At 38.3% G+C, this 12,644-nt stretch overlaps 1 protein-coding gene across 3 annotated transcripts in view; it reads left to right on the top strand.

Moving 5' to 3' along the window:
- The window catches only part of CRADD (CARD and death domain containing adaptor protein), a 56,093-nt gene that overhangs the window by 30,828 nt on the left and 12,621 nt on the right, over nucleotides 1-12,644 (top strand). Inside the window, exons 3-5 of one of the 3 annotated variants that reach the window (XM_083365979.1) lie at nucleotides 1,245-1,426; nucleotides 3,478-3,798; nucleotides 5,093-7,824. In XM_083365979.1, the coding sequence (XP_083222105.1) occupies nucleotides 1,245-1,426; nucleotides 3,478-3,498 (203 nt within the window). In that variant the 3' untranslated portion in view covers nucleotides 3,499-3,798; nucleotides 5,093-7,824. Of the gene's footprint in view, nucleotides 1-1,244; nucleotides 3,799-5,092; nucleotides 7,825-12,644 lie in introns of those variants that run through there. The other 2 variants (XM_083365978.1, XM_083365977.1) reach the window with 2 other exon arrangements.

The following is a 12,644-nucleotide window of genomic DNA, read 5'->3' on the forward strand; positions in this document are numbered from 1 at the left end:
TTGCTTAAAATTCATTTAACAAGCATATTTTGGATTCAGTTGTGATTGTAAGTTGAGAACTATACAATATTTTATAATAAGTTTCAATATTCCATGTTTACTGGGACCCCTAGTCTGTTTATAACTTCTAAGATCAGAATCTTACTTAGTTTTTTGCTGTTTATTCTGGATTCTTTAAATTCTTAAGCTTGTGATTAAAAGTTTGTTTGCTTTAGGATTAAAGCCAAGTTTACTTGGTGTTTTCAAATTTTTGAAAGAATAGGTTAGAGGTGCTTAATGAGCAATTTCTGCAAGTGATAAGAAAGTAAGGTTTGCAAACTTACTGGCTTTTAATAGTCTCCAGGTTTGCAAGCAAAATGGCAAATGTTTCCCAGCACCAAAACATGGAAAACCACTGTCCTGCAAGGACACCTGTCCAGGATACGTGGGCAATCTCCCATCCTCTCCTTATCCAGAGAGGTTCCAAGGAACCATTCTGCTTACTGGTTTCTTGGTCTTTGCTGTGTTTGTTAGCTCTGCTTTCAAAGAACCATCTTCAGTTCACCGTACTTCCCTTGGAAGTTTTCTGGATGCTTAATAACTTTGTAAAATAGAGGCAGGCTGCTTTTGGCTCTCCAGTTATTTTCAATAGCTCTGTGCTAATTAGAGTTAATCCAATTTATCTACATTAGCACCCCACTGCTTATCCTGCCTTGAAGTAATTCTTTAATCACTCAAACCACAAAGCAGAAAATGAGTGTCAAGTTTAATAAGTAAAAGATTCCCTGAGCCATCCTATACAGTAGAGGTCCCCAATTTTTTGGGTTCTGTGGACTGGTGACAGCTGCTTCAGTGGTTTCAGCAGTGGGGACGAATGGTTTTTGCACATGCAATCTAAATCCTGCACCTTAGCAAACGAAGCTTTGCACGCTCGTCTGCGGGTAACTAGTCATTGCAATCGCCTGAATTGGACATCCAGTTATGAGGCCACTGCCATACTCCCATAGAAGTTTTGTATATAATTATGTGGATTGTATGTATATGCTTGGTTCTCTTCTGCCAGGTTCTTATATGCTAAATAATAAATATGATTATATTGAATACTTTATTTGGCCAAGTATGATTAGACCCACAAGAAATTTGTCTATATTGGTATAAAGGTCTGATCTACATTTTGTTTCTTAAACTAATGCTTTAGGTATGCATTAAAATATGCTGCATTTTTCAGAAGAATGTATCTGAGCTTTTCCCTTTCTTTGTTTTAGACGATCAGCTACTCAGATTTCCACAGCACATTCTGAAGAAACTGCCATCCGATCAACAGATTAGTAAACTTGCTCAGAGACTTGGACCTGAATGGGAATGCATTGTATTATATCTTGGCTTGAGCCAAAATGACATTTATTGTTGTAAAGTCAACCACCCATACAATATCCAATCACAGATTGTAAGTGCCTTCATTTTATGGAGGCAGCGTTTGGGGAATAAAGCTACTATGGAGAGTCTGTGCACTGGTTTGAAATTTGGAGAAGTAGATTCTTCAGTAATCCAGCAACTGCTTCAGTGAGCTTCTAAACTGGATTGAATCGAACCAAAGTCCCATCCCATATTCTGTCTCCACAGTGCTCACTCAGAAATTATGGAAAGTACATCTTGGCATAACTTTAGCAACCACCCAGTATTCTCACTCACATTGCCTACCAATTGGCTTTAACATGCAGATGTTGATTGTTGCAGAAGGTATATTGCCATCATGATCAGTGTTGGTAACCTTTTCCTCTATGGAGTCCAAATGCCATGCCTTCATATGGCAAAGCCACTTTTAAGATCAGATACCGTGGAGGAGATTTTGGTATTACATGAGATCCTGTCGTGTAGATGAGAAATTAGTGTTGACAACTGTACCAAAGCTGTGCAAGCCTTCAGCAATACCAAAGCACTCTTCTCTTGGCCTTAATTACCTTTATTAATAGCAATAAGTTGATCCAGTAGCAAATCATAAGGAAAGGGCTGTCATCACTGAATAGCTACCAAGGATAATGGTCTCACTATTAGAGATGCAAGGAAACAGAGCAAATACTTGGAATTACCACTTGGTGTTATACAGCAGCAAGTTGGTGACTGTGCTTTTTTAAATGTTAATGTCTAGGAATGTTATAGTGTCCTGTTTATTTTTAAAGCTTGCATATTGTGTATTATTACAACCATAAAAAAGAAGAGTCCCAAAAAGCTGCATTTGTTATATAAATTCTGATTACTTATTGTGTAAGTTAACTTAAGTCATGGATTGGATCTGATCTTAATTCTTGATGTTGTGCACTGGAGTGGCCATACTCTATATTCTGTACTTAGTATAAAAAGATTAATAATACTGATATATGCTTTTGCCTGCAGCTTCATTTTAGACAAGAGTTCTCTGCATTTCCTGAAGTTAATGGATCTAAGTTTGCCTATCTTTGCATGTGTCAACCCCCCCCCCCCAAATTTCTAATTTAAAAGCAAGTATTGGCGAAAAGCATACATTTTCTAACCTGACTATTTGTGTCATGTTCCTCTGGATATGTTCATTTGTGACTCAATAATATTGTCAAGTGTTTTCTACTTACTGGATTGAATTTTGTAGATATTTCTAAAAGCCAGTGTTCTTATTTGATTGCTTTCAGCTTTCATTCCTCTTTAAATCACTTACCACCCAAGGATCATCTGATCAAGTAGCTTTTTTTTCTCTAGGATAGTTGATCCCTTGTCCTCTGCCTTTTTGAAGATTCTTATCAGAATTTGTATACATTTTAATTGTCCATTACTACCCTGACTTTCTATCATCATCCCACTCTCCTACCTGTTTCTAAGATTTATTATATTTTGGTAGATTGTAAAATTTCTCATTTCACTCTCCCTTTGATTTTATGGCCTAATAATTTAGAAAAGATGTTTTAGAATACAGTGGGATGTGAAACCCAGTTCCCTTCCAATGCCTCAAAGCTCTGTTTTGAATCTGTTTCCCTAGAAAGTTAGCATTATCACCAAGGAAAAAGTTGTAATAGTCGGGTCAGAAAAGACAAGGAAACTGTCTTTAAAATGCTCTGGTGCCATACTCCTCTTGCATAGTAAGAAAAGGAAATTAGAATTAAGGGTTCAGTAAGTTTGCCTTCAAATTAGGGTAACCTTTATGCTAATCTTATTTGCCTTAATGTTATTTTTGAAGTTTGAGAAACTTCATTTGAACAGTGGTGTGATATTTTCTGATTTTGATTACCTAACCTGGCCTTGTAGTGATTTCTGTGGGAGGAAAAAAAACCCAGTTATTTAAATTAGTAAATGAAATTCTTAACAATCAGTTCTGCCTCATTCAAGGATAAGTTTGAATCATTCATTTTAAGTACTTTTTTCCTTTGTACAAAACTACTTTAATCTGTGATTAAAATTTTGCTTGTATATTTTCCATTATGGATCTCCCCCAGACAAACTTTCTCCTACTGCTTCCTGTCCTTCCCTCAGATGCCATGGAGAATAAATTGATGTCCTCTTCCCTGCAGCAGCCCTTCAAGTATTGGAATATTGCTGTCATGCATATCATCGACCTACCTGATGCAGGTGGCAGTTTGCTTCATTAAGCACTGGAGTTTATCTTCATGCCTTGAGTGACCATTTTAGAATTATATATCCTTGGCATCATCTCTAACATTTGTGGCTCATCCCTTCCAAAAAAACCCACCTACTCACCATGATGAGGCAGCAGAGCAGAACTTGTGGAGGCCTTGCAGATGAGAGTTACAGAAATAAGAATTGCAGCTTTTCCTTCTCTGCCCGTTCTCTGGGGTGAATATGCAATATTTCATCATTCTTTTTACATCATTTTATTGCAAAACAATATGAGTCCTTCGCCCATATATGGCTCACTAATAGGTTAATAGGGGCACGCGGTGGCTCAGTGGGTTAGGACGCTGAGCTTGTCAATCATAAGGTCGGCAGTTTGGCGGGTCGAATCCCGAGTGCCGCGTAGCAGAGTGAGCGCCTGTTACCCGTCCCAGCTTCTGCCAACCTAGCAGTTCGAAAGCACGTAAAAATGCAAGTAGAAAAATAGGGACCACTACAGTGGGAAGGTAACAGCATTCTGTGTGCCTTTGGCGTCTAGTCATGCCGGCCACATGACCACGGAGACGTCCTCGGACAAGCGCTGGCTCTTCGGCTTTGAAACGGAGATGAGCACCGGCCCCTAGAGTCGGAAACGACTAGCACGCATGTGCGGGGGAACCTTTACCTTTTTAATAGGTTAATACAAAGTAGTTCCTACGATAAATTATTAAATTCAAAAACCTATAGTTCATTACAGATCTCTACATTACACTACTATTTTTCCTTCCTGCCTTCTTCCATCTCCCTCTGAAGAAGTGATTCAGGTGCGGATTCCTGTAATTGACAGGCCTTTTCAGGTCCTTCTCATGGTTAGCAAATCCATATGTGCTCCATACACTCTGAAACTTGTGATTAGCTTTTTACGCTGAACTACTATTCCAGAAGAAACACAGTATAGTCCTCAAATTACAACAGTTTATTTAGTGACTGTTCAAAGTTATAACAGCACTGAAAAAAGTGACTTATCACCATTTTTTGCACTTAAAACCCTTGTAGCATCCCTATGATCATGTGATCAAAATTTAGATGGTTGGCAACTGGTTCATGCTTATGACTGTTGCTGTTTCTCAAGGTCATGTGATCACCTTTTGCAATCTTGACAAGCAAAATCAATGGGGAAGCCAGATTCATTTAACAACCATGTTACCAACTTATCAACTGCAGTGATTCCTGTATCAACTGTGACAAAGAAGGTCATAAAATGGGGCTAAATTTACTTAACAAATGTCTCACTTAACAGAAATTTTAGGCTCAGTTGTGATCACAAGTTGAGGACTACCTGTAATGGTAGCTTTTCTCTGCCCTTTCTCTGTAGCTGTAGAGTAGGCAGCTCTTCAGTCTATGAACTCCTTTTCATTCTGAGTCCAGAGTTCCCATTTTTAACTGCCAGGCATGTGATTTTGCCCCAGTCCCAAAAGAGGGGCCTATTCCTCTTTAGTTGCTTCATTGATTCTTACTTTTATTTTCTTCACTGCAGGAAGCAGACTGGATAAAACTGGGAGAGGATGTTAAGACGGCTGCCATTTTTAGTTCTCCCCTTTGTTCCCCTGGAGTGCTGGACAGCTAAAGGAAGGTGAAGATACTCATCGAGCACATTACAAAAAAATATATATGGCACCAAGTAAAACTGTTACTATGGATATTAAACGGGACTCAGGCACACAACTGAGTCTTCACAGCCTTGCGAAAGGGCAAAAGGGTTGGAGTCCACCTGATATCTGGAAGGTGAATATTTCAGAGGGCAGGGACTAGGGCAGAGAAGGCACATCTGGTTCCTGCCAACTGACATTCCTTGGCTGACAGGACCTGCAGCATGCCCAACCGGCCTGATTAAATTGAACAGGTAGAAAAAATGGGAGAAGATGATCACTTAGGTAACCCAGCCTCAAGATATGAAGGGCTTTAAAGATGATAACCAGCACCTTGAATCGCATGTGTTGAATACCCAATATCCTTTACTACTCATGCACCAGTTGAAACTTCTGAATGCTTTTCAGGGACAGACCCCATGCAGAACACTTTGTAATAGTCCAGATAAGAGGTCACAAAGACATGAGTGACTATGAGAAAAGAGGTCTTTAAAGGACTGAGCTCCTTCAAAACATTCAGGTATAACAACAGAGGTAGAGGGCTATTTATTCAAAAAAAAATTGAACTGGACTGTGGGCAGCATACAAAACTAGGGAAAACATTTTAGAATCTGCACTATAATTATCTGTAAAATAATATATACTTGCAGATTAAATTATGGCACATTAAGCTTTCTATAAAAGTATTGGATTGTAATAAACACTATAATGTACTATGCAGGCTCAAAATACATTGAATTGATAGGCTGGAATGATACCATTGTATAAATGTGTCAATTTATGATGTTTTTTCTTTGAAGTGGATTTTAATGCAATTCATTCAAAGAAATAATTTCAGTTGGCAAGTTAACTGAGCAAATATTGACTACATCATTTGTATCTATAATAGCGATGACTAGATTCCATTAAACATGGCATGTTTATCATAATGACATTTGCCAAAGTACTTGCAGTTTATAAAGCATGCTATGGCATGTTCAATTTCAATGTTAACTTTCTGATTATTTATAAGAACACATTTTATTTGGACTGATTGCTTAGCTAATGCCTGTAGATCTTTCCGTTGTTTGTTTTACATTCTCCCTAATGTAGAATTCTTAGCAACCATTCATAATCATAAGAACAATTGCCAAAACCAACATTTTATTGAGGATTCTATACAACTCAGATCATGAGCTTCTCGTTGCAAAATTTAGGCTTAAACTGAAGAAAGTAGGAAAAAGCACTAGGCCACTTAGGTATGAACTAAATCATATCCCTGATGAATATACAGTAGAGGTGACAAGTAGATTTAAGGAATTAGATCTGATAGACAGAGTGCCTGAAGAACTATGGACGGAGGTTTGCAACATTGTACAAGAAGTAGCAACTAAAACCATCCCAAAGAAAAAGAAATGCAAGAAAGCAAAATAGCTGTCTGTGGAAGCTTTGCAAATAGCTGAGGGAAGCAAAAGGCAAGGAAGAAAAAGAAAGATACACCTAATTGAATGCAGAATTCCAGAGAATAGCTAGAAGAGATAAGAATGCCTTCTTAAATGAACAGTGGAAAGAAATACAAGAAAGCAATAGAATAGGGAGGACTAGAGTTCTCTTCAAGAAAATTGGAGAGATGAAGGGAATGTTTCATGCAAAAATGGGCATGATAAAGGACCAAAATGGCAGGGACATAACAGAGGCAGAAGAGATTAAGAAGAGGTGGCAAAACTACACAGAAGAAGAGCTTAATGTCCCTGATAACCATGATGAGTTGGTCACTGACCTCGAGCCAGACATCCTAGAATGTGAAGTGAAATGGGGCTTACGAAATCTGAGCAACAACAAAGCTAGTGGAGGTGACAGTATTCCAGCTGAGCTATTTAAAATCTTAAAAGATGATGCAGTAAAAGTGCTACACTCAATTTGCCAGCAAATTTGGAAAACTCGAGTGGCCACAGGATTGGAAAAGATCAGTTTACATTCCAATTCCAAAGAAAGGCAGTGCCAAAGAATGTTCAAACTCACACCATTGCACTCATTTCACATGCTAGTAAAGTTATGTTTAAAATCCTACAAGCTAGACTCCAGCAGTATGTGGATCGAGAACTACCAGAAGTACAGGCAGGATTTCGAAGAGGCAGAGGAATAAGAGATCAAATAGCCAACATACGCTGGATCATGGAGAAAGCTAGGGAGTTCCAGAAAAACTTCTGCTTCATTGACTATGCTAAAGCCTTTGATTGTGTGGATCACAACAAACTGGCAAGTTCTTAAAGAGATGGGAGTACCAGACCATCTTATTTGTCTCTTGAGAAACCTATATGTGGGTCAAGAAGCAACAGTGAGAACTGGACATGGAGCCACTGATTGGTTCAAAATTGGGAAAGGAGTCCGGCAAGGCTGTATACTGTCACCCTGCCTGTTTAACTTATATGCAGAGCACATCATGAGGAAGGCAGGGCTAGATGAATCTAAAGTTGGAATTAAGATTGCCGGGAGAAATATCAACAACCTAAAATATACAGATGATACTACTCTAATGGCAGAAAGTGAAGAGGAACTAAAGAGCCTCTTGTTGCGAGTGAAGAAGGAGAGTGCAAAAGTTGGGTTGAAACTAAACATTAAGAAAACCAAGATCATGGCATCCGGCCCTCTCAATTCCTGGCAAATAGATGGGGAAGAAATGGAGGTAGTGACAGATTTTATTTTCCTGGGCTCTAAGATCACCGCAGATGGGGACTGCAGCCAAGAAATTAAAAGACGCTTGCTCCTGGGGAGGAAAGCCATGGCAAATCTAGACAGCACACTAAAAAGCAGAGACATCACCCTGCCAACAAAAGTTCGTATAGTCAAGGCTATGGTCTTCCGAGTTGCAATGTATGGCTGTGAAAGTTGGACCATAAGAAAGGCTGAGCGCCAAAGAATTGAAGCCTTTGAACTATGGTGCTGGAGAAGACTCCTGTGAGTCCTTTGGATTGTAAAGCGATCAAACCGGTCAGTCCTAGAGGAGATCAACCCTGACTGCTCTTTAGAAGGCCAGATCCTGAAGTTGAAACTCAAATACTTTGGTCACCTAATGAAAAGGAAAGATTCACTGGAGAAGAGCCTAATTCTGGAAAAGGTTGAGGGCAAGAGAAGAAGGGGACGACAGAGAATAAGGTGGCTGGATGGAGTCACTGAAGCAGTAGGCGTGAGCCTAAATGGACTCCAGAAGATGGTAGAGGACAGGAAGTCCTGGAGGAAAATAGTCAATGGGGTCGCGATGGGTCGGACACGACTTTGCAACTAACAACAACACAACTCTATCACTATGCGGATCCTTATGGTGTGCAAGAAAACACAAAGTATCCATGCCAGTGTACTTTTTCCTAGGATCCATGTGAAACCTCTTCAAAATTTTGCACTGAATGATAAGAATTAAATGTAACTTTTCCATATAGTGTTCCAGAATTATTCCAAATATAATATATATATATATATATATATATATATATATATATATATATATATATATATATATATATATATATATATATATATATATATATATTCAGAAAAAATATATTAATATATATATACATATATAATGGTATGTGACCTTACATTATTGGGGAAATGGAAGAAGTTCAGGTTAGACAGTGGACCACTTCCTTTGGGTGCTACCAAAGCTTGTGGTTTTTGTGTAGTGCACATGGGAAGGTCATGCAAATCTTTTTTATTGAAAAGTTTTAACATACAATTTTCCTTTAAAAACCCCCTCCCCCTCCCTTCTCCCCCCCTCCCCCCCTCCCCCCCCCGACTTCCCAGAGCTAAATACAAGGTATATATATAAAAAGCAATCATAAACAATCATATACTAACAACTATAAACTCTAAAATCCATCACTCTCTAGCTTATATAGGATAAAACAAGCCTTAGTAATATTAAATATATATAAAAAAACCAAAAGAAAAAAAGAAAAAAAAAAGAAAGAAGACTTATTCAAATGCTACATAAAACTTCTTAACCCTATACTTGTTCTGGATAAACTCAATCCATTTTCTCCATTCCATAATATAGCGTTCTTGCGAGTGATCTTTCAAATAGGCCGAAATCTTCGCCATCTCTGCCAGGTCGGAAACCTTTAAAGTCCACTCTTCTATGGTCGGCAGTTCCTCTTTCTTCCAATACTGACCTATCAAAAGTCTTGCTGTCGTAATTAAATTCAACATCAGCTTGGTGTCCACAACTGTAGCATCTGTAATTATTCCCAACAAAAAAAGTTGCGGACAAAACTTTATCCTCTGTTTAAAAATCTTCTGCATGTTCCACCAGACTTTTATCCAAAAAGCCTTAACCTTTTTACATGTCCACCATATGTGAAAATATGTTGCATCTTCATCACCGCACCTCCAACATTTAGGCTGATAATTCGGATACATACTTGCAAGCTTTTTAGGATCTAAATGCCATCTGTAAAACATTTTGTAAAAATTCTCTCTTAGATTTTGAGCTTGTGTAAATTTTACGTTCCTCACCCAAATCTTTTCCCACGTGTCCATTGTGATAACTTCCTGGATGTTTTGGGCCCATTTTATCATACAATCCTTAACAAGCTCTGTTTCTGAGTCAATCTCTATCAAAGCAAGATATATCCGTTTGATATGTGCTGGGCCCTGATTTCTAATTTGCTTTATCAAATTTTCATCAGTCATTGTAAAACCATTTTTCTGGTCTTCTTTCCACCTGGCCCGTAACTGAGTATATTGAAACCAGTTTTGAACAACCTTCTCTTCTCGCAAGAGGCTATATGATTTCAAACACCAGACATTTCTTTCCAGACTTAGGATCTCCTTGTAAGTAGTCACATCATGTTTGAAACCAGCATGTATATTTTCTATTGCATGTTTTGGAATTGCCCACAGTGGTATCTTGCAGTCTAGCTTATGTCTATACTTCTTCCAAACTCTCAGCAATGCCTGTCTTAAAATATGCACTCTAAACACATTGTCTACCTTCTTATCATACAACAAATATGCATGCCAGCCAAACAACAAATCATGGCCCTCAAGATTTAATAATCTCTCTTGTGTCAAATTAATCCAATCACTTATTCCTACTAATGCAGCAGCTTCATAATATAGTTTAAAATTAGGCATTTTAAGGCCACCTCTCTCACGAGTATCCTGCATAATCTTAAGTTTAACTCGTGGCTTTTTCCCTGCCCAGACAAATTTATTGATACCTCGCTGCCATTCCTCCAAATTAGAGTCTTTCTTAAGAATAGGTATCATTTGAAATAAAAATAAAAATTTAGGCAGGACATTCATTTTCACTGCTGCAATCCGTCCCAACAAAGACAATTGCAATTTTTCCCAAGTCTCCAATTCTTTTTGAACTTTCCCCCATAGTTTTTCATAATTATTTTTATATAGCTTTGTATTAGAGGGCGACAAAATCACCCCCAAATATTTAACCCTTTTAACAATCTCAAATCCAGTTAATCCTTCTAAGAGAGCCTTTTGCGAAACTGTCATATTTCTGGCCAAAATTTTGGTTTTCTGTATATTAACTTTAAATCCAGAAACCTTCCCATATTGTGTTATTATCTCCATCAGGTCCACAACAGAGTTCTCTGGCTGGGTCACTGTAACAACCAGATCATCTGCCAATGCTCTCAATCTATAATCCTGATCTCTAATTTGTATCCCCTTAATTTTTTCCGAGTTAATATATATATACATATATAATGGTATGTGACCTTACATTATTGGAGAAATGGAAGAAGTTCAGGTTAGACAGTGGACCACTTCCTTTGGGTGCTACCAAAGCTTGTGGTTTTTGTGTAGTGCACATGGGAAGGTCATGCAAATCTTATTGCTGCCATGCAAAGTGTAGATCATGCATACTGGAGCCAGAAAAATAAAATAAAACTTCTCTAAAATTAGCATTAGTTTTTAATTTCCTCATTGCTGTTTTGATGAAATGTCACTGCACATAATGGGGAAGCAACTGAGCTGGTAAAGTCAAGCATCTGTTCTCCCTTTTTATATTCTTAGAACAGCAGGGCATGGTGTGAATATTTTGGTGTACTATGTGCGTCAGTGTTTTTTGGGGTGCTGCATGCACTGAAGATTGAAATCTGAGGAAGCAGCTGCAAAAACCAAAGGAAGATGCTGATAAACCCTTCATAGGGCGATTTCTGAACTAATGTGTTATTTTAATATTGGCAGTTAAATATCAACTGATGCTGAGATATAAGATACGGCAATACAGAATAAATCCCAGTATATTTAGAAGGCACCAGGTTGGAGAAAAAGATTGCTTTATGGAATTATTTTTAGCTCAGCATGGTTTAAACTTCAGTGAATGTTAATAAAGAGGCAATTAAATGAACGAATAATTTTAAATTAGTATTCTGTGTGGCTGCTTAGAATAAAGCATTGCTGCTATTTTTAACATTAACTGTTAGATGGCATATTGATACCATTCTGAATAACATTTTTGATTTTTGTTTTGTTCACTGGTCAAAAGCATTTTTGTAATGTCTATTTCTGAGACTGGTAGTGTCAACAGCACTCATTTATGCTGGAAATGTGTGTAATAATAATAATAATAATAATAATAATAATAATAATAATAATAATAATAATAATAATAATAATAATAATTTTATTTGTATACCGCCCTTCTCCCGAAGGACTCAGGGCGGTGAACAGGGCAATACATGTTAAAAGACAAGAATACAAAAATTAAAAGAGATTAAACAAGATGCCCAAAACCCATCACCCATCAGGCCAGGCTGGCTTGTTCGAACAGGTAGGTCTTTAGGTCGCGCCGGAAGGAGCGAAGGTCGGGCACCATCCGGAGCTCAACCGGAAGATGGTTCCATAAATCCGGCGCGCCCACAGAGAACGCCCTCCCCCTGGGGGCCACCAGTCGACATTCTTTGACCGGTGGCACCCTGAGGAGGCCCTCTCTGTGGGAGCGCACTGGGCGGAGGGAAATTGATGTCGGCCGCAGGTGCTCCCTGAGGTATTCCGGACCCATGCCATGGAGGGCTTTGTAGGTCATTACCAGCACCTTGAATCTCACATGGAGGACAACTGGGAGCCAATGCAGCTCGCGGAGCAGGGGTGTAACATGGGAGTATCGGGAAACTCCCAACACAACTCTCAGTTTCACGTGTAGATTTTTGATGTAAAAGATGCTATTGATGCCTGTCCCAAGAAATGCACAAGTATAATTTTATCAGTAAGAAAAAAGAGTGAATGGGACAACAGTATGATATGGTTATTTTTTTTCTGTGAGTATGGGGATTAATTCCTGCTTCATCTAAATCTGTGACCAAAAGCAACTGCTATTCAGACTGATCCAATGGGATACGGTTAAAATATAAACTAAACATATTCAGATTAAACCAGAAGGGCTATGTGTTGTTTAAAATATAAATTATCACAGCCTTTTTCTTATTTTCTTCTTGT

The sequence above is a fragment of the Vipera ursinii genome (assembly GCF_947247035.1).
Source record: "Vipera ursinii genome assembly, chromosome: 6".
NCBI lineage: Eukaryota > Metazoa > Chordata > Lepidosauria > Squamata > Viperidae > Vipera > Vipera ursinii.